A 24,887-nucleotide genomic window follows, 5' to 3' on the forward strand; every position below is an offset into this window, starting at 1 on the left:
GCGACGACTTATTATATATTTCGAATTGTTCACGAATATTTGCATCTAAACTACTCAAAATCCAAAGTGCTAAATGGAAAAAAGGTGAATAAAAGAGTGTCTAAATATTATATATATTTCATTAGACATAGACATTTAGTTTAGTCCATTCTAAGTCCTGCATTTTCGCCATTAAGAAGAAAGGAGGTGTCCAAAGAATATAGAAAACACCTCAGCTTTGTAATTGAAATATATCAAAATTACCATGAAAACAAATAAAAACCAGACTCTCAAAAAGATATTCTGTCTTTATAAACGTCAAAAAATTTCCAGTATAATTCGCTGTCGGGTGCCCACAAGGAAAAAAAAATCACTAAAATTTATCCGTTGCCATGGTGATTTGTTAAAAAAACACGTTTTGATTGGTTAAAAATTACAGGTGTGGAATTTTCACTTATAATATCACAAGAGCTTAAATTATTTCCAGGAATAATTTAAGCTTGCGTGGTATTCGGTAAGAAAATTTCACACCTAAATTTGAAAAAAAAAATATTAATCCAACATGACATTTTAAAATAATTTCAATTTGTTAATAATATTAACAAATATTATTATATTTTTAATTAGTTACATCAAATGCTAAAACTCAAATGGGTAATATTTCAATATATAGACATTGTAGTTCATTCACATTATGATTGTAGATCAGAGAATAGGTACATTAAAGAAATGCTAACTTCATGTTAAAAAATGGAAACAGACGCTATCTGGTGTCGCCTGGCAGTACTAGCTAAATTGAGGGGAATTGGAGGGGCGGGGCTTAAAAGAAGGGAAATTTTTTAAAAAATACTTTTATAAGTATCACTGACTTACTGTTTAAAGTTAATAAACATATTTTTTATTACTTTAATATAATTTAATGTATTAAAAAATATGTCTATTAACTTTACACAGCAAATCAATGATATTATTAAAGACTTATTATTTTCAGAGAAAATTCATAGTAAATAAATTACACATTAGTAAACAATATCATTTATTTTTTTAGAGCTGCGATTTATATTACAATAATATTGAAATATATATATTTTTTAACAATGAAAAAGAATATCCCGGAACCTGAAAAAGAAAGATGATCAATTAATGACTTAAATTAGTTCAAAATACATTTTGCAAATAACTAGTGAATTGGAAAGATAAACATACTATTAAAAAGACATTTTAGTAGTATGTTATCATCTATTTACTGATAATACATTACATAAGTATATAATAGGTAAATAACATGCATAAGGCACTATGATACAACTACCTGTATCATGATAACACACTAATATGACAAAAAATATATATGCTACTCTAAATTCCTTTAATGATCTAATGAAACACTATCTAGCCTCAATGCATGCCATTCCAAAGGCAAAAAAAACTGTTATACTAAATAAATATAAGCTGGATAAAACATAAACCAAGCCAACGTGCATAAACAACCAAAAAATGCATCAAAAAATACTTTTATCAGATCATACCCTTGGATATATTATGTATTTTATATATCGCACATCCCGTTCAAAAGTTTACCAACTCAAAATAGAGAATATAGAGAACATTGTCAGGAGAAGTAAAAGAAAATTTAAGTTAAGGCAATATGCTCCTTTTTGCATATTAACGGCCAAATAATATAATGTTGATTTAATAAAATTTTACTGGCATCCTTCTGAGGTATAAATCAGATTAAAAGGACATAGTTTTTTTAATAATTGTTTGTTTTGTAAACATTTTTTGAAGACAAAACAGTTTTGAATGGGCTCTGCGATATAAACAAGGATCTTACGATTATTTGAGGTTAGAAAGTATTTAAATAATATAAAACATAATCAAAATCATTTTTCATCATAAATTATAGAGGTTCTTACGTGTTTTGATATTATTATCAGGAAATAATACGTTTAGTTAAACAGGTACGCTGCCAGGCAAGTTCTATCGGCGGGTCTTTGCAAGAGTTGAAATCTAAAAATACAAAAATACGTTTACATCTTAGTTGTATTTACGAATAAAGTATTTGTGTGTAATTTCTGACTTATCAGTTAACTGAATAATCGCATTAAATATATCCAAATGGTAATTTAATATTGTAAAAAGCAAAATTGTTTTATATCACTTGCCAGGACAGCCCGGCCAGCTTCTTTGTTGACAAAATGGCCGCGGTATCATGATTTAAGCAATGTGAGTGACAAAGAAAGCCAATGCCTGGCAGATGTTGCTTTCTTTGTCGTTGGTCCTGGCACGTTTAAATTTGACTGTTGCCTGTTTTCCCATACAAGTGACACCCCCGTGTTGTAGATCTTATGTTTACCTTTTCAACTGTCAAAAAATTTCCACTAAAGTTTCGTGGCGCCTCGAAAAAATTTCCGGAAATTTTTTCAGTTGCCATGGTAACTAGTCAACATTAAAGCATGTTATTGGTTGAAAAGTAGAGGTGTGAAATTTTCATTAAAATTCATGGTTTCGTAAATAAATATTTTTCAATCTGTTCAATAAGAATTATGTAGTCTGTACACTGACTGTAGTGTATTTGCTTAGGTCGATTTTTTAGGCAGACAAAAGTGACATTTCTCGTTATTAGTATTTTTGTTGCTAATGTAATTCTCTACAATATTGCTTCTTATTCTTGTTCCTATATATTGTATAGTTTCAGAGATAATCGCGTCTGAATGTAAAAAATATTCGTTTTTATTTTTTATCACTATATCTCAGAAACTAAACGAGATACAGAAAAATGTCAAGAGATCTTTTTTATAGAGAATTAAATTTTAATATGTAATTTTTTAAATTACAAATTTCTTGTATCTCTGACAGTTACAAAGTTATTGGCGAATGAATTTTTTTGATGACGGATTGACATTTTGCTAAAACCATGTTTTTTTTATTCCTAGAGTCTCAAAACGCTAAGAAAAGTGTTTGTACCCATAGTCAAATTTCGCCCTAAACCAATACTTGTCTTATCATATTTGAACATTCCTAATTTAGCGCGCCTGACGAGCGTTGAACGAGACTGGTAGAGCTTTCGGGACGTTTCACATGAATCAGACTACCATTTGGCAGCTGTAATTATATTACCGTAAAAACGGCGTCAGCGATGGCTATGAAATGAAGATCGCTGTCATTTTATATGTAAAATTATATGGGAAATGTCATCGATCGTCATTTCCAAGCCAACTAGACGCCGTTTTTTTTCGATCATACGGCATATAAACTATCATCTGACAAATTTTTAGGACTGCAAAAATAAGGGCAATGGTTTCATTAATTTTTATCCAATTTTTTTATCTGCCACACATATTACCCATTCTCACAGATTAGACAGACTATTTTTTTCTTAACTGCATAACATCTCTCACTAATACAACTATTTTTATCGCTGGAAAAATATGCAGTATATTTTTACAACATGATCGAAAAAAAAAACGGCGTTAGCGATGGCTATGAAATGAAGATCGCTGTCATTTTATATGTAAAATTATATGTTCGATTATATGAGAAATGTCATCAATGTTCATTTCCAAGCCGATATTTTGGACGCCTTTTTTTCAATCATATGGGACTTTCCCCATCGGAACAGCTTACTTATAATATATGAAATTTGTTTAGAATAACATACCGAATAATAATGTTATCCGTGTTTGCTGACTAGGAAAATAAGTACTGAAAATCTTCACTCTTCACTCCTTTCTGAACTAATACTATTAACAAACACATATAACAAACGAAGATTGTCGGTTAGGTTAGAAGGAACATTAGTATACCAAGGGCTGGCAAAGTTTAGTCTTGGGTCGAGATTTCCGTATGTAAGAAGAGTACAATGCGTTTATAATGTACTGAACAAAGAGAGGACAGTAAACACGTTGCCAAACGTATGAAATAAACCGAGAAACTGTGCACATCGCTAAGAGACGTGGAAGGGGATATAGCAGATTTGTCGCAGTTGACCGGTCGACCCAATCAATACCTCTGTCAGTACTTAAAGTTCTAGGGAAAGGTGTACGTCATGCGTTCAGTTTCACGATTTAATTACGAGTCGTTGTAATTTTCCCTATAGCTTGATTTTTTTTAAGTGCAAGCTGGAAACACTTGCATTTTTGGTAAAAATAAGTGGAATTGAGTGGGTGTTCGATAGTGGTCGCGCTATTAGAACTATGAATTCAAAAATCGATATCTCGAAATCTATTAGAAATAATAGATTGTAGTTTTTTCAAGAACTTTGTTAATATTTCTGCTGTATTTTCTTTGTAGACAGTATGTGAAAATCTTTAGCAATAAAAAAATTACACGATTGCTGAAAATTGCTATGCTCTAAAAGTAAATGGATTGATTGTTTACAATTTTTGAATGGAAAAAACAACTTTATCGAATTTGTCTTATGTAAACATATTGTAAAATATCCGATCTTGAAAATAAAAAAAGTTTCAATATCTAAAGTGGTTCTTGAATTATGGCCTGTTATGTGTTAAAAAGTTGAGTTTTCAAATTATCGCGATTACTGACGTTTTCTCGTTATAAAAAAAATGACACCTTAACTATATTCTTATAATTTAATTTCAGATGCTCAGAAACATGTCTAATGATTTTATCTAGTTATCTCTTAAAAAAAAGTCTTGCGATCGTGATTTTACTTTACTTGATAGGGAAAGGCATATCGGCAACGCCGTAACAGCACACCGTCGCGCGTCGCGTCCGTCGGTCGCATTTCTCTCACTCCGACTTAATAAGATCCCTATGCGATTTATTTCCACACATGTAAATGCCGACCCAAAAGTAACAGTTGCCAGCACGGTATACTACCGTATGATCGAAAATAAAAAACGGCGTCAGTGATGGCTATGAAATGGCTGTCATTTCATATACCGTGCTGGCGACTGTTACTCTTGGGTCGGTATTTACTTGTGTGGAAGTAAATCACATAGGGATCTTATTAAGTCGGAGTGAGAGAAATGCGACGGTGTGCTGTTGCGGCGTTGCCGGTACGCCTTCCCCTATCAAGTAAAGTAAAATCACGATCGCAAACCGCTTATTTCTAAAATACTTTTTTTTCGAAAAGGTAACTAGATAAAATCATTAGATATGTTTCTGAGCATCTGAAATTGAATTATTACGGATATCGTTAGGGTGTCCATTTTTTTATAACGAGAAAACGTCAGTAATCGCGATAATTTAAAAACTCAACTTTTTAACACATAACACGCCATAACTTAAGAAGCACTTTAGATATTGAAACTTTTTTTTTATTTTGAAGATCTGATCTTTTACAATATGTTTAAATAAAAAAAAATTTCGATAAGGTTTTCTTTTTTTACATTCAAAAATTTTAAACAACACACCCATTTACTTTTAGTGCATAACGATTTTCAGCAATCGTGTAACTTTTTTATTTATAAAGATTTTCACATACTGTCTGCGAAGAAAATATAGCAGAAATATTAAGAAAGTTTTTGAAAAAACTACAGTCAATTATTTCTAATGGATTTGGAGATATCAATTTTTGAATTCAGAGTTTTAATAGCGCGACCACTGTCGAACACCAACTCAATTCCACTTATTTTTACCAAAAATGCAAGTATTCCTTACACTTAAAAATTTTCAAGCTATAGGGAAAATTACGACTATTTAATAAATAAACGATTTAATTACGTCTCGTGATACTTAATTTGTATCACGAGACGTAATTAAATCGTGAAGTTGAACGCATGGTGTACACCTTTCCCTAGAACTTTAAGTACTGAAGGGAAGTTGCAGGGAACCAAAGAACAGCAGCAAAAATAAAAATTAAGAAATTTTTTTAATTCAATTAAATAACATAACATTGCCTTACAGCCGCTTATATCTAATAAACTCTAACTATTAATATTAACTTGTGGAAAATTTTCATTGACTTCTCGATTGCTCTCATAGATTACAAACTGTTTTTGTTTGTATTTTACGCTTTTTATTTCTTATCCAGTGATTCCCAGAAATCTCATAATAATAAGAAAAATATTTATAGTGAATTATTGTACATACAGGGTGACCCACTTAAGATGGATACAAGCCAATATCTTGATTGTTTGTTGAGCGATCTTCTTCATTTTTGGCAGGAGGCTGTATGGCTATAAGACGTACATTTTGCCCAGGGTAAGAAATGCGATACCTCATAGACGTACGTTTTAATGGGGTTTGATATTTTTCGAGTCAAGAGTAAACTACCCTTATGACAGTATTTATTTCAAATCTGGCAAATTATATTGAATCCTCCTTACCCAAGATACTTAACTTCTAATTTTGATAACTATTGATACAGGATGTGTGTTATTAAAATAAGACATTTTTATTTTTATTATTATTTTTTTAAGTACTTACGACGCCACTGTATAAACAACTGGTTTATTATCAATAACCAATTATCAATTAATAATCGATTTAAGTTTTCAGATAGCTTCCATAATAATTAAGATACGATACAAAGCAACTAAATATTTTCAATTTATTTTGTTTACTTTAAAAAATTTATTTTAAGTTTGCTAATACAAATGAATAAAATGAGTTCCGATCCATAGTGCTGCACCTGTAAGAAGATGGCTTGATGAAAAAATGTTCAAGATAAATGGATTGGTCGCAATAGTCCTTTTGTAGCATGGCTTCGTAGGTCTCCAGACCTCACACCTCTGGATTTCTTTCTGTGGGGTGCTGTCAAAAATAAAGTTTATAAAACCCGTCCACGAACATTAGAATAATTGAAAACTCGAATAAGACAAGAATGTGAACAAATTTCTAGACAAGAATTACGAAAAGTTTGTTAAAGAAATAGGAAAATGTATGAAAAATGCATTAGAAATTATGGTAGTTTGGTCGAAGATGTTGACTTTTAGTTCGTTATAGTTTTATAAATCTTTGTTTAGAGCATATTTTTCAAAGTTAATAGTGATTGTTTTAAATATCTAACTATTTGGATTTTTTAAATAATAATATATTTTGTTTATTTTGAAGAATATTTTTACTTTAATGCCACAGCGTTAATCACACTTTAATGCCGGAGCGAATGGCGTAGTGTAAAATTCCGTAGCAGCCCTAAAATGGTACTTTCCATTAGGATAGAGAGTACTACTGATGGTACTTTTTTTATCGTTGTAGATGAAGTAATTTCAACAACTAATATAAAAAGCTAGGACTTTTTTACACAAGAAAGGTACTCTTTATTTAGTTGGAAACGGTGAACGGTTTTCAAGATATTTGCGTTTAAAAGTTACGACGCATCGATTTTAGTATTAGCGAAATCATAAGATTAATTTTGCTAATATTATCTACACTAATGGAAAGTACCCTTTCAGGGATGTTACGGGATTTTACCCTGTCGCCATTCCTTCCGGCATTAAAATGTGTCTAAGGGTACCAAATTTCAAGAAAAACGATTATTTTATTTAACATGACATTACCAATGTCCTCAAAAATAAAATATATTAATTGTATTTACCCTTTCGAGGGTTTTAACTTATGCAGGAAGCATTTTAGGGTATATGTTCATAAGAACTTTTTGTTTTATTTTTATCTGTAGTATCCTCCGCTTAAGTTATGAGAGGATAAAATATAATTTTTTTTGTATGTGTGTGCAATATTACTGGTATACTTTTTTAAATCAACTAGATTAAATGTTTTATCAACATCTTCTAAAATTAAAATTATGTATTTTTAAAAAACTTCGTTGTAGCCAAAATATGCCCCACTAACAAAACCAGTAATTTATTAAAACTATGCTCGCTACCGTAGTTGAACTCATCTAAAAAGTGTTTTTAACTGGAATAATACAAGTTAGACCTTCTGCAGATATCAAAACATTTACTTTTTTATTTTTACTTTAAGAATTTTTACAAATTATACTTCCTAACACTTTTAGAATAATTAAGTAATACATTTTTCGTATACTCGCTATTTAAACCTGTGTATATATTGATTGTTTACGATATTCTTCGATGGTGGCAGCACCGTCGGAGAATGCACCAAGCCTATAAGAAACATGCACGATACAAACAGAGACTTGGAGAAATGCCGTCTCTAATAGAACAGCCTCGGAGCGAGATTTATGACGTCACGCTAGTTTAATACTACGGATTAATAAATAAATATATATATATATATATATATATATATATATATATATATATATATATATATATATATATATATATATATATATATATATATATATATATATATATATATATATATATATATATATATATATATATATATATAAAATGAAAGCAATTTTCTTTTTACTTTTTATTTTTTTTAAATTTTTTTTTACTTTCGATTTTTCGAAATTAGAAAAAATACACAGCTAAAGGCAAGAAAATATTATTTATTAATATACACTAAAGCTGTAAGAATTTTGTTCATTTCATATATTTGAGCGGGCCGAAAAACGCTCTTTACCATCTTTTGACGGGAGATGCACTAATATCTCACCGACACTTTACGACATCGTCTGTTGATATAGAAGAAGTTTTGCTTGCCGTATCGGTGAGAACCAGCCCCTGGACAGCCCACCTGATGAAGGGTAGGCCCAGAAACCGGTTGTGGGAGTGGAGCTTGGTTCCCCCTTTACGACAAGCAAAGCAATTTTCTTTACTTTTTTAAATTTTTTTTTTACTTTCGATTTTCGAAATTAGAAAAAATACACAGCTAAAAGGCAAGAAAATATTATTTATTAATATATATATATATATATATATATATATATATATATATATATATATATATATATATATATATATATATATATATATATATATATATATATATATATATATATATATATATATATATATATATATATATATATATATATATATATATATATATATATTATCTAATATAATAATTAATATGGAAAGTGTCACAATTAATTGTTGAAATATAGAACAAGTGTTATTTACTGTATTACTTGATGTAATTCAAAACAATGTAAATTGGTTGTGTCCCCCGAGTAACAATGAATCATAAAATAAAATAAATAAAAATATTATTATTAATACAATAACATGAGACGTAAGCCTCATATATTCACTATGCGCCGATGCGTCGATTTTGAATCATTTAACAATTCAAACATATTTACAACATTTCAAAAATTCCTTTTTTGACCATGTTTTGAACAGAAATATTCCTCTGTGCGTCGATGAGGTTCGTCAATGCGATTCGTCCAATGCAATTCGTCCATTGTGTTCGTGGTTCCGCCGAACAACCCATGCGCCGATTTGCATTGAGAAACCGAATCGACAAACCGCACAGCGGCCCTCCTAACTATACTCAAAATATCCTTCAAATACATCATTATTGTGATATCTGCTTGAAACATATTCTTTAACAAGAGCCACAATGTGATATTTTTTATATTTTGATAATTGTTTCAACATTTATTTATTTATTATTATAGTACTCTTAAAATACTTATTATAGTACTCTTAAAATACTCTTAAAACTAGAAAACAAACATTTATGCTTCTAATTAATCAAAGTTTTACTAGAAAAAAACAACTCAGCATTTAACTACTAATAACTAAAACACAAATGTGAACAAGAAATTTTAAATATTTATGAAGTTATTATGTTATATTAGAAAGTCTTTTCCTTTTTCCTCGACCTTAACAAAATGAACTTGTTTACGAGGCTGTCCAAATCTCCTTCTTTTGCTCGATTATTCTCAACTGATATTATGGCCAGTGAGCTTAGACGATTTTGGGACAGAGTAGACCTCGCAAAACTTTTTATTATTTTCAGCTTAGAAAAAATTCTTTCTGGTTCAGCGGATGTTACAGGAAGAACCAGAAATAACTGGAATACACTGGAAATCTCAGGTGTACTGTTAATCAGTAATTGTTTTTTTTTTCAAAAATAAAATGAGAAAACTCTCTAATACTGTGGAAATTTTTGATTTTTTCATAAAGTAAATTTTTTGCTTGAATTAGCTCCGATGCTAGATTTTGTGTTAGGTCGTTAGGATATTTGTCTACTAATACTTTGACATTAGCTAAGATATCAGATTCCTGGGATTTTAACAATGTTTGTTGGTTTAAAATTTCAAATTTTGAATAAATATTTTGAAATGCGTCATACTTGATTCTAAAATTCTAAACTGAGTTATTATATCTAAACAAGCATAAAAAACTGCGACTGTTAAACGATTTTTAGGATTTTCAATGGGCTCATCAGCTGCTATTTCATCAAAAAAAAATTTGACTCTACGAACTCTTTTGTTTTTTAACTGAGGTTCAATATTCCAAAATTTCGCAATTGAAATTGATCTATTGATGACATACACACTTTCAAAATTGTCCTTAAAATTTTCTATTTTAACAAGAACTCCTGATATTAGATCTGGCCAGTCTTATGTCAATATCATTTTTTTGTGAAAATTTTGAAAGCAAGTTAGTATTTTCCAATATTGTACCTTGGAAATTTAGTAAGAAAATAAATTCGATATTTTCTATTTTATCTAACATCTTGGCCTCATCTCTATCAGTACAATCGTACGTTTTTTTCAGTATTAAATCTTAAATTCGATAGACACTTGACGACGAGCAAAAAATTAGTTTTTATCGATAGTATATGTTTTCTGCTCTTAACGACCATCTAGTTGGACATAATTTTTTAAAGTTAAACAAACAGTGTTACTATTTTTTATTTCGCAGTTTAGGCTTTGCCAACGTGGTAGACTTTCTACCGAATGGAAAAAGTCTACCGATATGATACTTCAAAAACGCCGTGAAAACATGATAATCGCCACTAATCGCTGTGTGTTGTGTCTCCTAAACATATTTACAACTATTCCTAATTCCAAATTGACCAGTACAATAATTATTATTATTATACCTGTAGAGAATAATGTAGTTTAAAATAATTGTTTTATATCAGCCTAATTATTGCTGAAAAAAAGATTGTGTGCCTAAATGTAATTTCAGTTTTTGGTTTGTTTGATAATTGTTTTTTGAAAGATGAGGTGCGGGGCCCCCCCGCCTAGCGGGGTCCGCGGGGGCCTTCGCCACGCGCCTGAAACCGCATGTGTATGCGGCTTTACATTACAAATTCATTTTTCATATTTAAGTATTGAAACCTATGTAGGTACTTGTTCTATGATTACCGGCATACTATTAGGCACATTAATGCACAACTGGGCTTTAATTTAACCATCCTCGTATCTCCTATAATTTTCGCCATTGGTGGGGATCAAATCTGCGTTACCCTGTATGTATTAATTATTTTTAATAAAATGGAAATTTTTCAATATAATTAAAGTATCTAAACAAAAAATGTATTTTATTTGTTAAACAAATAAAATACCAATCATCAGTGAACAATAATTATGAAATTAGATAATGATGAAAAACGATAATTTGCTTAACAAGTGTTTTAGAACTAGTTGTTCATTGAATTTTAAGTTTTTAATCTTGATTTATTAAGTGATAAATAACAATAATATTCTAATACTAATTTAAAAAATTAAATAGATTAGATTTACAGGGTGTAAATATACGAAAAAATTCAAGAGTCGAAGTACCTAAAATTGTTGTTTGCGGTACGGTTGCTTGTTTTAATTACGGTTTTCATATAAAATTTTTCTATGTGATTTTTCCCTTACAAAGTTGTTTGGTATACTAACCCAAAATTTTAGAGTAAGTAATACTCTAATATAATCTAAGCCACAAATCATAATATTATCGACGTATTTCAAAAACGGCACTAGAGAAACCAATTTTTAGGTAGAATATCATTGGGGTATGTCATATATAGTATGTTTAAACATCTACTTCACGAGATATTGAGATTAAAAGGTTCGCCATCACTGAACTAGGCACAAAGTAAATTTTTAAGTTTTCACCAAAAAGATAATATTGTGAATATGGGTCATCTTACTAAATAACTTGGTAGAGAAACGCCGCATTGAAAAAAATATAGGAATATTCACCCTTATTTTGTAACAAGTAACTTGTTGATACTTCTGCACTTATTTATTTATACTATGTATTTAAGTTTAAATATAAAAATCTGTAAATATTTTCACAATTAACAAAAACTGTATTTCTAAAAATTGTAATTTATATAAATTATTATTGTTTTATTTATTTTTATTTTATTCTTTCGTTCAAAGGACGGAGATAATTATAATCCATTGGCAAGATATATTTTTTTTGTTTAAGAAGATATCGGAATCTAAAAATAGTTTTTTTATTTCTATTTCATTTTACTCTCTAATAAGAAATTGTTAGAGAAAAAACAACAGAGATAGATAGTGGAATTTTGTAGGGATTATCGTAACATGACCTCTAATGAGGCAATTTTGAAAAAAATATAAAACAAATACGCTTACATCAATTAACAATTGGTAGTAAATATAACGATAAATTTGATCATATATAGATTATAAATATTTTGAAACAATAAATGGTTTCAACGACAATATTACGTATTCGGTTTAATGCAAATAGGAACATTTGTTAGCTTTAGCTTTTATGGAATTTAAGAAATACTAGAAACTCTCGTCTAATTTCAACGGTAGGCGTATTGGAAGTATGTCTGTATGTTTAGGTAAAGTCATTAATGAAGCAATGAGCTAAATGCACTAAAGCCGGGACCCCATTAGGCCACACGCCACGCGACGCCTCGCTATCCCACGTAGGCCCACGTATTGCGACGTTGGAAAGAATGTACACATGAGATCTGGGACAGACGAATCGCTCATCACACGTGTGATAGCGTGGGGTGGCGTGGGGTGGCGTGTTGCCTAGTATGTACACAATACATGTGATTAAATGGAAAACATACGCACACAGATCTTCATGGCGTGGGGTGGCATGGCGTGGCGTGATGGCGTGTTGGCTAATGGGGTCCCGGCATAAGCTCTAAAACAAACATAAAACCTTTACATATACCTAATATAGTTTACACATTATTACCAATAATGATAACAAAATAATCTATTTCTGTACTTTTTATTATTTCTTTTACATATGCAAATATGAGATTAAACATATTGTTACGGATTCCGTGGGTCCACTATTTGAAACAGACGATAACACACTTAATGTATTTTCCAACTATATACACTATACCAGGGGTGGCCAACTCTTTATATAAGATCGACTTTTTACCTTAAATATGTGTCGCGATCGACTTGTCATGGGCGTAGTCTAAGGGATGTAAAATGCATACTATGTAAAATAAATTTGCAGCCCCAATTTTTGATAGCAGCATTCCGTGTATGCGGTAGCAAAAAAATCAGTAAGAATTCATCTTCATCTGGGACGATCGACCAAAACTAGCCTCGCGATCCACTTCTTGGCCAACCCTGCATTATACTATAACACAAAAATAACTATTTAAAAAACCTTCGCCAATTTGTCACAATTCGCTTTTTCAGAACTCTATTCAAAACCTAAAACTCAACTGTCGAGCGCGGGGAGCACCCTATATACTGTAGCGGCTGGTTCGTGAACTTTCCAGAATTATATGTCGTATTCTTCTCGATTCTAGCAATTTCCGGCACAGCCTGTCAAGTTGCCCACTTTTATATATTTTCTTTTAATCAAAATATTTTAGGAAACAAAAATAAATTAATTATAAATCACCTTAACAAAACTTCTTCTTAACAGCACTTAAGGGACATAAAGGGCCATTACTACCGCTTTCCCGTTCAAAATATTCTAATAAAGGTGCGATGAATCTTTTACAGCTATTAAGCTATATCTTGTACCACTTTGCACTAAAAGAGGTTCTAAAAAGAACAATATTCGACTGCAAGGTCTGCTAGTAAACATTTTCAAGCTTAAAGTATCATAACGAATAACAATGTCAGCAAATAGATAAATAAATGCGACAACTTGACATTTTTTACAGCAGAGCTGCCACCTGAATCCCCAGCGCGAAATTTATTTTCCAGTTAGTCAGCACGGCGCCGAATATGTCTATGGTTGGCAACAATGAATTTAAAAATGGCGCCCTCGATTACGTAACTAAAAGATTAATTTATATGAAATATATATTTTAATCATTATGTTAATTAAATTAAAACAAAATACCGTATGTTCGTAAAAATAACAATATCTTTTAGTATATGTTGTATATTTTATATGTAGGATGTAGGTACCGGATAACATTTAAGAATTTAAGTATTAAATAATGTTATACAGGGTGGTATGAATTGTATTCCGGAAACTTCGACAGCATATTCTGCAGATAAAAATAAGTAAAAAAGTTCGTATAAATGTATATCCTAAAATGCTTAGTTTCGGAGATACAGGGTGTAGAAGTTTCATTTTTATTTCGATTTTTTCCAAATAACTTATGAAGTAAAGTCAATATTTGGATGAAAATTTATGTCTGGAGTTTTTTGGCATGAGAAATTTGATTTTGATGTTAATATGACTCCTACTTGTAGAGGGCGCTACCTACATGTGTTTTAACTTTGAATAAGAAGACTAAGGAAGGAGCATATCAAAAATCTTAGGTACACCGCGATGGGCCTCAAATATGGCCGACTTAAATTCCGGTTTATCAGTGTCGTTCTAATTTTATTTAAAAAATGTAAAACTATGATGTAGGGTAGACGTGGGGTAGACTCAATAATTTGTTGTTTTATTTTACGTTGTGAATAAATGTTGGTAGTTATTAAAATTGTTATAAAAATATATAATTCTAATAAAAATAGATAAGTTATAATAAGTATTTATTAACACAAACATCCGATACGCTACTGAAGCAGGTAGGTCAAATTAACGTATCTAAATTCTTTGACATCTAATCTTTGACAAGTAATAAATAAAAGCTAAAATGCAAGAAAAATATATAATTTAGTTAATTTAAGTGAATTTCATAAATGATCGGTTTACTACACGTATGTATATTATATAGTCACTTACTAGCGAAAAGTTGTTCCATTATTTCACTCAATTTTGCCGAGATCTACCGCACGCTACACAACCAACTATTTTAGAGTCTTTTTCGATAAATCGCGATAGTGTCACTGTTAATTTAAGTTCTGCCACAATTTCCATCTAGATTTACTACCTTTATACAACTATCAGTAGTAGAATAAATAATAAATAACATAAAATACGCTCCGTAAAGACTGACAAATCCACAAAATTTCAAATCAAATTCAAATGTGTCAAATGAATCGTCAAACAGAACTGTCAAGGATCCCCACCCTAGAGAGCTTTTATGGTGGCTTTTCCGCCCACCATGCACGAATACATGGATAGCATTATGCTCCTTCCTTAGTCTTCTTATTCAAAGTGTTTTAACTGTTTTAAAGGGTAATATCTTTTCGTCCGTACCTGTATAAATTACTGAGTGAAAAAATATACATTTACGACAGTTGTTACGTAAAAAAGATCTCTTGGTAAAAATCTCTACTAGTAATAGTTCTCGAGATATTTGGAATCGAAATTATTAATACTTGTCATCATCATTGGCATAAATTAAACATGCGTTGACTAAATAGTTATTAGACTGAAATCATAAATTTTAAATTTTTTTGTGCCAAAAGTTCATCAGAAACTGTTTTATCATAATTTTTTCGCAAAAAAATTTATGATTAATATAAAAAAATAAAAATTTCCCAAATTTATTATTTCAGTCAAAAAACTATCTACTCAACCGGTTTATTTTTTGTCAATAATGACATGTATTGATTATTTCCATTCTAAATATCCTGAGAACGGTTGCTCGTAGCGATTTTTACCAAGAGAGCTTTTTTACGTAAAAAACGTCGTAAATGTATATTTTTCTATTCAGTAGTTTTATACAGGTACGGACAAAAAGTTATTACTCTTCAAAACAGTTAAAATACAAGTAGGTGGCGCCCACTATAAATAGGAGCCATATTGACATCAAAATCAAATTTCTCATGTCAAAAACTCCCATACACCAATTTTCATCCAAATATTGACGTTACTTCATAAATTATTTGGAAAAAATCGAAATAAAAATGAAACTTCTACACCCTGTATCTCCAAAACTAAGCATTTTGGGGCATACATTTATACGAACTTTTTTACTTATTTTTATCTGCAGAATAAGCTGCCGAAGTTTCCGGAATACAGTTCGGACCACCCTAAATAGTTTGCCCAACGAGAGAATATTATGATCGTATATAACAACTGTCACTTCTACTCAAAAGTATTCTTTCTGTAATTTTTGGATATCATCAGTCGAAATCGTTGCCTCTCGCCAAATAAACTATATGTAATATTCCTCGAAATAAATCGCCTGGGTAGTTTGCCACTTGCACTTGTAAGAAAATCTACAAAATAAAATGGTTGTCCCCTATAAACACCGCTGCGTTAATCCAACGGAGACCAATTTGTTAGCGATATTTCACTAATAAAACAAATTTGGCTAACGGACAAAAAAATGCTTAACGTTTTGGGAGGTATATCTACAAAGAAAAAACTATTTAAAATATCTAACTACAACTATTCAAGGACACTTTAGTTTTAAATATAGAAATAGTTTAGTTTATAATCTTTATAAACTAAACTTTTAACTTTTTTTAAATATTTATACAGGGTTGTTCACCACATACGACACGGAGTATTGTAGCTAAACGATTAGATTTTTACAAATTGTAAGTTTTGGGTTCGTTGAAGGACTATTAGAGGAAGGACTATTATACAATTTGAACATATTTTTACAAGATACAGAGTGTCCCAAATAAACAAAAAATATCAAAGTTGCATTTTTTTAAATGGAACACCCTATATATTATTACATTTTTAGTTTCTACGATTAAAATAAAGGTAAATTTGATTAAGGTTTACCTCACTTTAATCTTACCGTTTTTGAAATATAATCAATTTTGTGAAATTGCAGTCAAAATTGTAAGGCTTCATTTCTCCAAGGGTATCAAAGTTTTTAATACTAAATATTTACTGAAGTTTATTTATTGATCAGCTATTGTGTTGCAATAATAAAAATTATACTACCTTACACAGAGCGTCTACAAATTTTATTTTAAATAATTACTAGCTTTAAACGGCAATAACTTGTTTAATTTAAATAGAACACCCTGCATATTTCATAAAAATCAGATGCACAATTTAATTGTGTATTAAATTGTATTATACCATTTTTTTCCTATCTCTTCAAGTTTCCGTAGAAAATGCATTTTCTTGTAATTTAAAACTCATTTATCAATATACCCATGGAATACTGACATTTTAGATTATTTTTAAAGATGTATCTACCAAATTTTTATTTCATTAAGAAATAAAAAAACTGTTTAAATATTTGTTAAAGAGGACCAATTAATATGATTCCAGTATTCAAAATACATTAATTGACTGTTTGCGTTGATTAATAATAATTGCTCCAAATACTAAAAAACTGAATTTTGTATGTGTATTAGACAGTGTGGTTAAAAGTAACACCTTAAAAATGATATTTCATTTTTTGACAAATGCTTATTTATAACAACAGAGACGTTCCTTTTCATAACTTATTATTATATTGATTTCTGATTTAAATCCACATTTATTTAGAATAATTTATTAACGAACATAATTAAGTATGTAATTAATTAGTATTTGGGCGAAAACAATGGTGGTATATTTAATTAATGGTATACTCTTTTATAAAGATTTAAATAGTTTTCTTTTTGCATACAAGGGGGCTAGTAATATTATCATTTTGCTAAAAACGATAATATTACTAGTCTGTACATTTTGTACATTTGTTGCTTTAAAAACAATCTAAAATGTCAATATTCCATAGGTATATTGATAAATGAAGTCTAAATTATAAAAAAATGCATTTTCTACGAAAACTTGAAGGAATAGGTAAAAAGTGGTATAATACAATTTGATAGATAATTAAATTGTGCATCTGATTCTCCTAAAATATACAGGGCGTTCTATTTAAATTAAACAAGTTATTGCCGTTTAAAGCTAGAAATAACTTAAAATAAATTTTTGGACACTCTGTATGAGATAGTATTATTTTTATTATTGCAACACAATAACTGATCAATAAATAGACTTCAGTAAATATTTAGTATTAAAAACTTTGATACCCTTGGAGAAATGAAGCCTTAAAATTTTTACTGCAATTTCACAAAATTGAAAATATTTCAAAAACGGCAAGGTTTACGTGTAATAAACCTTAATCAAATTTACCTTTATTTTAATCGTAGAAACTAAAAATGTAATAATATACAGGGTGTTCCATTTAAAAAAATACAACTTTTTATATTTTTTATTTATTTGGGACACTCTGTATCTTGTAAAAATATTTTTAAATTGTAGCTCTAATAGTCCTTCAACGAACTCAAAACTTACAATTTGTGAAAATCTAATCATTTAGCTACAATACTCCGTGTCGTAGGTGGTGAACAACCCTGTTTATATTTTTTAGTTTAGTTTTTTTATATTTAATATTCTTTAATATACATTTTTTGTAAATGGAAAACAATATAGTGTCAGAGTAAGTTCAACAACAACTTCATAATAGGGTTTGAAATAATATTTCAGTTCAACCTTGTTTCAAGAATTAAATAACTTCCATCAGTTTAAAAAAAACTTGAAACAGTTTCTTTCCCATCACTGCCATACCAAATGAAACACGCAAAATATTTTCAAAGATAATGCAATCTCTAATTAATACTTAGAATTTACTAAACTGTATTTAAATTTTTATTTATTTTCAAGATAAGAGCGCTCAAAAATAGCATTATTTTATTAATTGTTCTAGAAAGAACAGCCATAAATTACTTTCATTACACATATCATGTCACACCAACAACAACTTATTTAATGAATAAAAGATAAATATGTATAGCTGTTAACAGATGGCATCACAAACAAACTGGTGGGATGTCGACCAGAGGATGCTCCGGAGGAAGAAACGGTCCTTGTACGAATATATGGAAATAAAACGGATCTGATTATTGACAGGAAGGCTGAAACAAGGTATGCCCTATTAATTTTGACATATTTTTAGTTTACAATATCCAAAAAATTAACGCACCACTTCTAATGATTTCTATTCTAAGCTATTCTAATGATATTTTATAACAGACCAGGTATTAGTAATGGTAATGAGCAACAGAAAGATTAAAATTCCCTTGGTCTTAGTTTTGGTCTTGCAAGGTCCAGTCTTGATCTTGGGCTTGCGCAAGACTCTTGCAAGTCTTGCATTTTTTAATAGAATTTTACTAGATGCACTTTCTACATAATAAGTTCTTTAAATAAATAGTATTTTTGGTAATTAATGCAAATAAAACTTTAAATAACGGAATTATTACAATATTTGTATGACAAATTTTTTTATTTTTCAATATATTACATATTTATAATAAACACAATAACAGTAATTTTTATATTATGATATAAACGAATAAATAATTTTTATACAGGGTGAGTTTCCTACGATGTTCTCTATGGGTATCTCGGAAACTACTGGAGATAGAGAGTCGGTTAAATGCGGAAAGAATTGCAGTTTTGTAGGGTCATAAACATGCGCCTTTCAGATTTTTGAAAAAGTTCATGGCTTATTAGATATTTTGAAAAAAAAAACAAATTTCGACTATTTTAAAAATTGTCCCTAATTCCATTATAATCTATTTTAGACAAAAAGTTTTCAGATAAAAGTTGTAGATAATCACATTCTTAATTTCATTGTGTCCTTCGTTTTTTTTCTAAAGCCTGTAATTTTTGACATATGACACAAACATTATGTTTTTTTAAATGGAAACCATAGTTGGCCATGACTTCATAAAAAGCGCCATTTTTTAAGCTTTTTAGCGATATAAGCCATAATATGTTTCTTTCGAAAAATTACCAATATATAATAAGGGTTATAGCCAATTCTTATAGTTTTTAAAAAATTTCACTTAGTTAGCCATGGAAATAAGTTCAATCGTCGTTGCTCCCAGAAATGTGAAACTGTCACATCCTAACTTTATAATTTAAAATAAACAAAAATTGTAAATATGATTTTTTCAAATGAAGAAAAGCGCGTAGTATTATTGGTTTATTTACTTGGCCATACATTTTCGAGGATACGTTGACCGGTGAACGTTACTTACGTTTTTTAGAAAAGTTAAATTTATATACTTGCGTTTCAATAGAATGGTTCCAACGTGACTTTCATTATGACATTGCCCCTAAGAATAAAAGAAATGTTAAAAATTATTTATACTCTTCGATCACCTGACCTATCCATTTTAGATTTTTTTAGGCGATATGGTTAACAATAAGGGTCACAAAAGAACTTCTGAATTGCCACAGAACGGTTGACTACGGCCGGTCGACTTTAGTAGACTTCTCCCGTACCGCCTCTTCGAGTGCCTCTCTTAATTCATAAGTTCTAAAATGGATAAGTCAGGTGATCTAGGAGGCCCATGCAATTGGTCCACCTCTTCCTATCTCTGAGTTTGCATAATTAGGTATGATATAAATAATTTTTAACGTTTCTTTCATTATTAGGGGTGTCATAGAGAATAATGAAATAAAAAAATCATGTTGGAACCATACCATCGAAGCGTAAGTATCTAAATTTAACTTTTCTAAAAAACGTAAGTAACGTTCACCGGTCAACGTATCCTCGAAAATGTATGGCCAAGAAAAGTTAAACCAATAATACTACGCGCTTTTCTTCATTTGAAAAATTCATATTTACAATTTTTGTTTATTTTTATTTATATAATTTGGATGTGACAGTTTCACATCTGTGAGAGCAACGACAATTGAACTTGTTTCCATGGCTAACTAAGTGAAATTGTTTAAAAATTATAAGAATTTGCTATAACTCAGTAATTTTTCGAAAGAAACATATTATAGCTTATATCGCTAAAAAGCTTAAAAAATGGCGCTTTTTATGAAGTCATGGCCAACTATGGTTTCCAATTAAAAAACCATATATTGGTGTCATATGTCAAAAATGGCAGGCTTTAGAAAAAAACGGAGGACACAATGTCATTAAGAATGTGATTATCTACAACTTTTATCTGAAAACTTTTTGTCTAAAATAGATTATAATCGAATTAGAGACAATTTTTAAAATAGCCGAAATTTGTTTTTTTTCAAAATATCTTGTAAGCCATGAACTTTTTCAAAAATCTGAAAGGCGCATGTTTATGACCCCACAAAACTGCAATTCTTTCCCCATTTAACCGACTCATTATCTCCGAGTTTCCGAGATACCCATAGAGAACATCGTAGGATACTCACCCTGTATAACATAAAAGACCAAGACCATCATTAACCGGTATAATTTCTTCCCAGACAGGGAACATAATATCGTCCCATTGCTGGCAAAAGTCGCTAACTGACTTTTTACTTTTTATTAATTTTATTATTTCTGATAAAAACGCGTCTAAAGATTAACTGCATTGTATAAAGTTGCTGGTGGCTATTCGATATTAAAATACAGCATTAATAGTCAGAAATCGTAGATAATGACTTTTTAAGAACATTCTCCGCTTCAAAATATAGTTAGTGATTGACTTTTCAGATTATTCGATAAAGTGTTAGTGACTTTTGGCAGCAATAGGACGATATGTTTTTATTGTGCATAGTTTATATTTCGATCATACAGTTTATCTATTATAAATATTTTACCGTAAATCACCTCATCATTCACCCTTACCCTTATTTTAGAGGTGGTATATTTCGACTCCAAAACCATGTCTATGAGTTTTTTTCGCAAAAAAATATTCTGAAAATCATGCATTTTCTTTTAAATTTTTCTGTGTATTTTAAAAAACTTTTTAGAACTGCCTGTTCACCGCAAATGTTCCGACGGTATAATTTCTTAATTACGGTATTAAAAGAGTTGCATACAAAAAATCCGGTGGTCCTCAAATTTTTTTTTTTTAAATTTCCAAACTTGAATAATTCGGTTATTTTGGAAAAAACGGCAAAGAGAAAATATTGTTACGGATTCCGTGGGTCCACTAATTTAAACTCACGATAAAATACTTAACGAATTTATTTTCTCACTTTATACACAATTACTAACTTATAACACACAACAAACTAACTATTTATAAGATTCCTTCACCAAATTGTCCGATTTTCAATTTCCACGCGGTATATTCACTAAACATTTTAACACCTGAGGTACGAATGTGACCAAATGATTATGATATAATGTTAAAATAATAATATACATGAACTAGTACTTGACACTGACATTTTTATAATTTTCAAGGTTTATAAACAAATTAATATTTTAACACGTATTGCTTCTTAACAATAATAATAATTGTGGTTTTCACTAATAGTTAAACAGAATTTTAAAAACCTTTTACATTATAACTATTAATAAAATATTGCATGATTCATTCTCCGGTGTAATTACACTTACCTACGACAAATGAGCCGTTGAAAACCAGACTGAACTATGTCAATTTTTTGGGATTTTCTAATTTCAAAATATTACGATTCCTGATAGTTTTCTATCTACACAGGAGGTTTTAAAAACGTTAGCACAGAGAACATGTTCTCTGTGATGTTAGTCTATAAAAACTTTCATATATCTCACTCAAAATTGTAACCGTTAAGACGCAACCAGTTACATCAAACAGCGAGAGTGGTTCCAGTCAGACTTAACCACATGTTAACTACTCTGGCATTTTATTAGTATATTTCTTACGGCGTAATGTGATTAACAAAACTAATTTTGCTTCAAAAAGTTGATTGGATAAGGCAGTTACTCGTCACAAATTCATTTTTAGGGTTCCGTACCCAAAGGGTAAAAACGGGAACCCTATTACTAAGACTTCGATGTCCGTCCGTCCCTCCGTCTTTCACAAAGGTCTATCTTATGAACCGTTATAGCTAGACAGTTGAAATTTTTACAGAGAATGTATCTATGTTGCCGCTGTAAGAACAAATACTAAAAACATAATTAAATAAATATTTATAAAAAAAAGTGCTTTCACTAAACATTATCTTTTAAGTAAGAATTTTACATAGAATCTTTCAAGTCCTCGGTGGCCGCGTGGTTAAAGCGTTAGGACTTTACGCTACTATGACGTTGGAGCCGTAGTAAGGCAGGTTCGAATCCTAATCAAGGCGACTTTTTTCTAGTCGTTTTTTTTTAATTTTTACATATTTATTTTTACTTTTTACAAATTTATTATTGATTAATACAATTTTTAGTAATGTGTTTCGTTATTTTTTTAAAATAACTAATAAGCGCATTCAAAATTTCAGCTAAATCGGAAAAAAGTTTGTAATAATCAAAGACATTATAAAAATAGACCGAACATCTCATTTATAAATACTCGTTGGTAGTGTATCAAACATTCCAATGTGTCAAACAAGGACAAAAGAGACAGAAAAGTCTAAAATTTCCGACCCCGGCAACTAGGCGCATTTGGATTGTTCTAATGGCCAGTGGCGTATCGTTTTTTGGAACGAATTTAATTAGTAAAGTAAAAGTAAAGTAATTAGTAAAATTTTTACTCCATACTAATATACTACATTAACACTTTTTCGTTAGATGAGTTTTGTTATAAGGTCTAATATAATAATATAATTAATATCCCACATATACTTATGTTGAAACGTTAGTAGGTAGTTTTCGAAAATCGCTCCAACGTCGATATTCAATTTATACTTTCAGTTACTTCTATATAAACACTCAGTTACTTTTGAATACTTACAGGGTGACTCAGGCTTCCGAAACAGTTCTATATTAGGTTTGTGGTTAGTGACTTTTCTTTCAATTTTTTTTTAGAATATGGAGGCAATGGTAAAGCACCTTTTAGACATTTTTGTAATCATAGGTGGCCGGAACATATTTCAAACTAAAGTTGTAGGATTTGCCATTAAATTTCCATTCCAGAAATATCTAGGGTTGCCACCTGTCCTTTTTGAAAAGGACAGTCCTTTTGGAATAACTTGTCCTTTTGACTTTTTTTGACTTAAAAAGTCATTTTTATTTACGTATTTTCCCTGAGAGAAGAAGAGAACTTAGAACTTCCCGTTTAATCTCTGAGAAAATTACCTACAGCAAACAGAAATATTCTTTTCGTCCAAATTTAATTTGAGATGTTATAAAACTTATAAATAAATTTTTCTTGTTTAGAATAGGCAACATTATTTAGAATTTCCCGTTTAATCTCAAATGATAGTTTAGATTTTAGTTTTACCTTTTTTGATCTTAAAAAGAACTTTTCAAAATTAGTAATTAGTAACGATTTAGTTAGTTCGCAATCGATAGCTTCCTGTGAAGTACTGTGTAATAGTTGTTTAATCTTGTATTCTTAATAAGTTCCTATACCTAAAATCAATATTTACTTTAATCCTTTTAGTCTCTCAATAGAGGGCATTTATCATTAAAAGTATCAAATCTGTGTGCTACAGTACGGGATTTCTGTCGCATAATAATGAATATTACGTTTATTTACAAAACCATTACTTAGGTAGCTTAATCAGACAATCAAATTTTAGTTAAACGTCCCAATCTTCATAAACTGTATTAAGCATATGTATTGCGGTTTGAATCACCCTGTATGTTGACAAAAATATTTTGAAAATGTGCGTTACAATGGCCCCGATCTTATGTAAAGATTGAAATAAAAATCACAAACCAAATACGTAATAGGTAAAAAGCTTTTTTGGAGGCCTGGGTCACTCTGTATATAGGTATGTATAAAACTAGTAGCCTAAGAATTATTTATAGTTCGTCCCATTCTAAAAAAAGCTAAACACACCGTACAAATAACTCTAGGAAAAACTATAACACTAGGTAAAAACTTGCCTAAACAAGACCGAAGGGGCAGATACAAGATATAATTAAGCAATAAAATGTAAAAAAGGTCGGGTAAACACCTTTGTTTACTTGTTGACCAAAATGCTTTTAGAATATCGTAT

General features: G+C 30.0%; 1 protein-coding gene across 2 annotated transcripts in view; it reads left to right on the forward strand.

Moving 5' to 3' along the window:
- The window catches only part of LOC115887249 (ethanolamine kinase), a 52,337-nt gene that overhangs the window by 7,582 nt on the left and 19,868 nt on the right, over positions 1-24,887 (forward strand). Inside the window, exon 2 of one of the 2 annotated variants that reach the window (XM_030906624.1) lies at positions 18,841-18,971. The exons of the other annotated variant lie outside the window; for it this stretch is intronic. Coding sequence (XP_030762484.1) covers positions 18,841-18,971 — 131 coding nt within the window. The remainder of the gene's footprint in view (positions 1-18,840; positions 18,972-24,887) is intronic. 2 annotated transcript variants of the gene reach the window in all.

The sequence above is a fragment of the Sitophilus oryzae genome, unplaced genomic scaffold (genome assembly GCF_002938485.1).
Source record: "Sitophilus oryzae breed Bouriz unplaced genomic scaffold, Soryzae_2.0 scaffold_557_pilon_pilon, whole genome shotgun sequence".
Lineage (NCBI taxonomy): Eukaryota > Metazoa > Arthropoda > Insecta > Coleoptera > Curculionidae > Sitophilus > Sitophilus oryzae.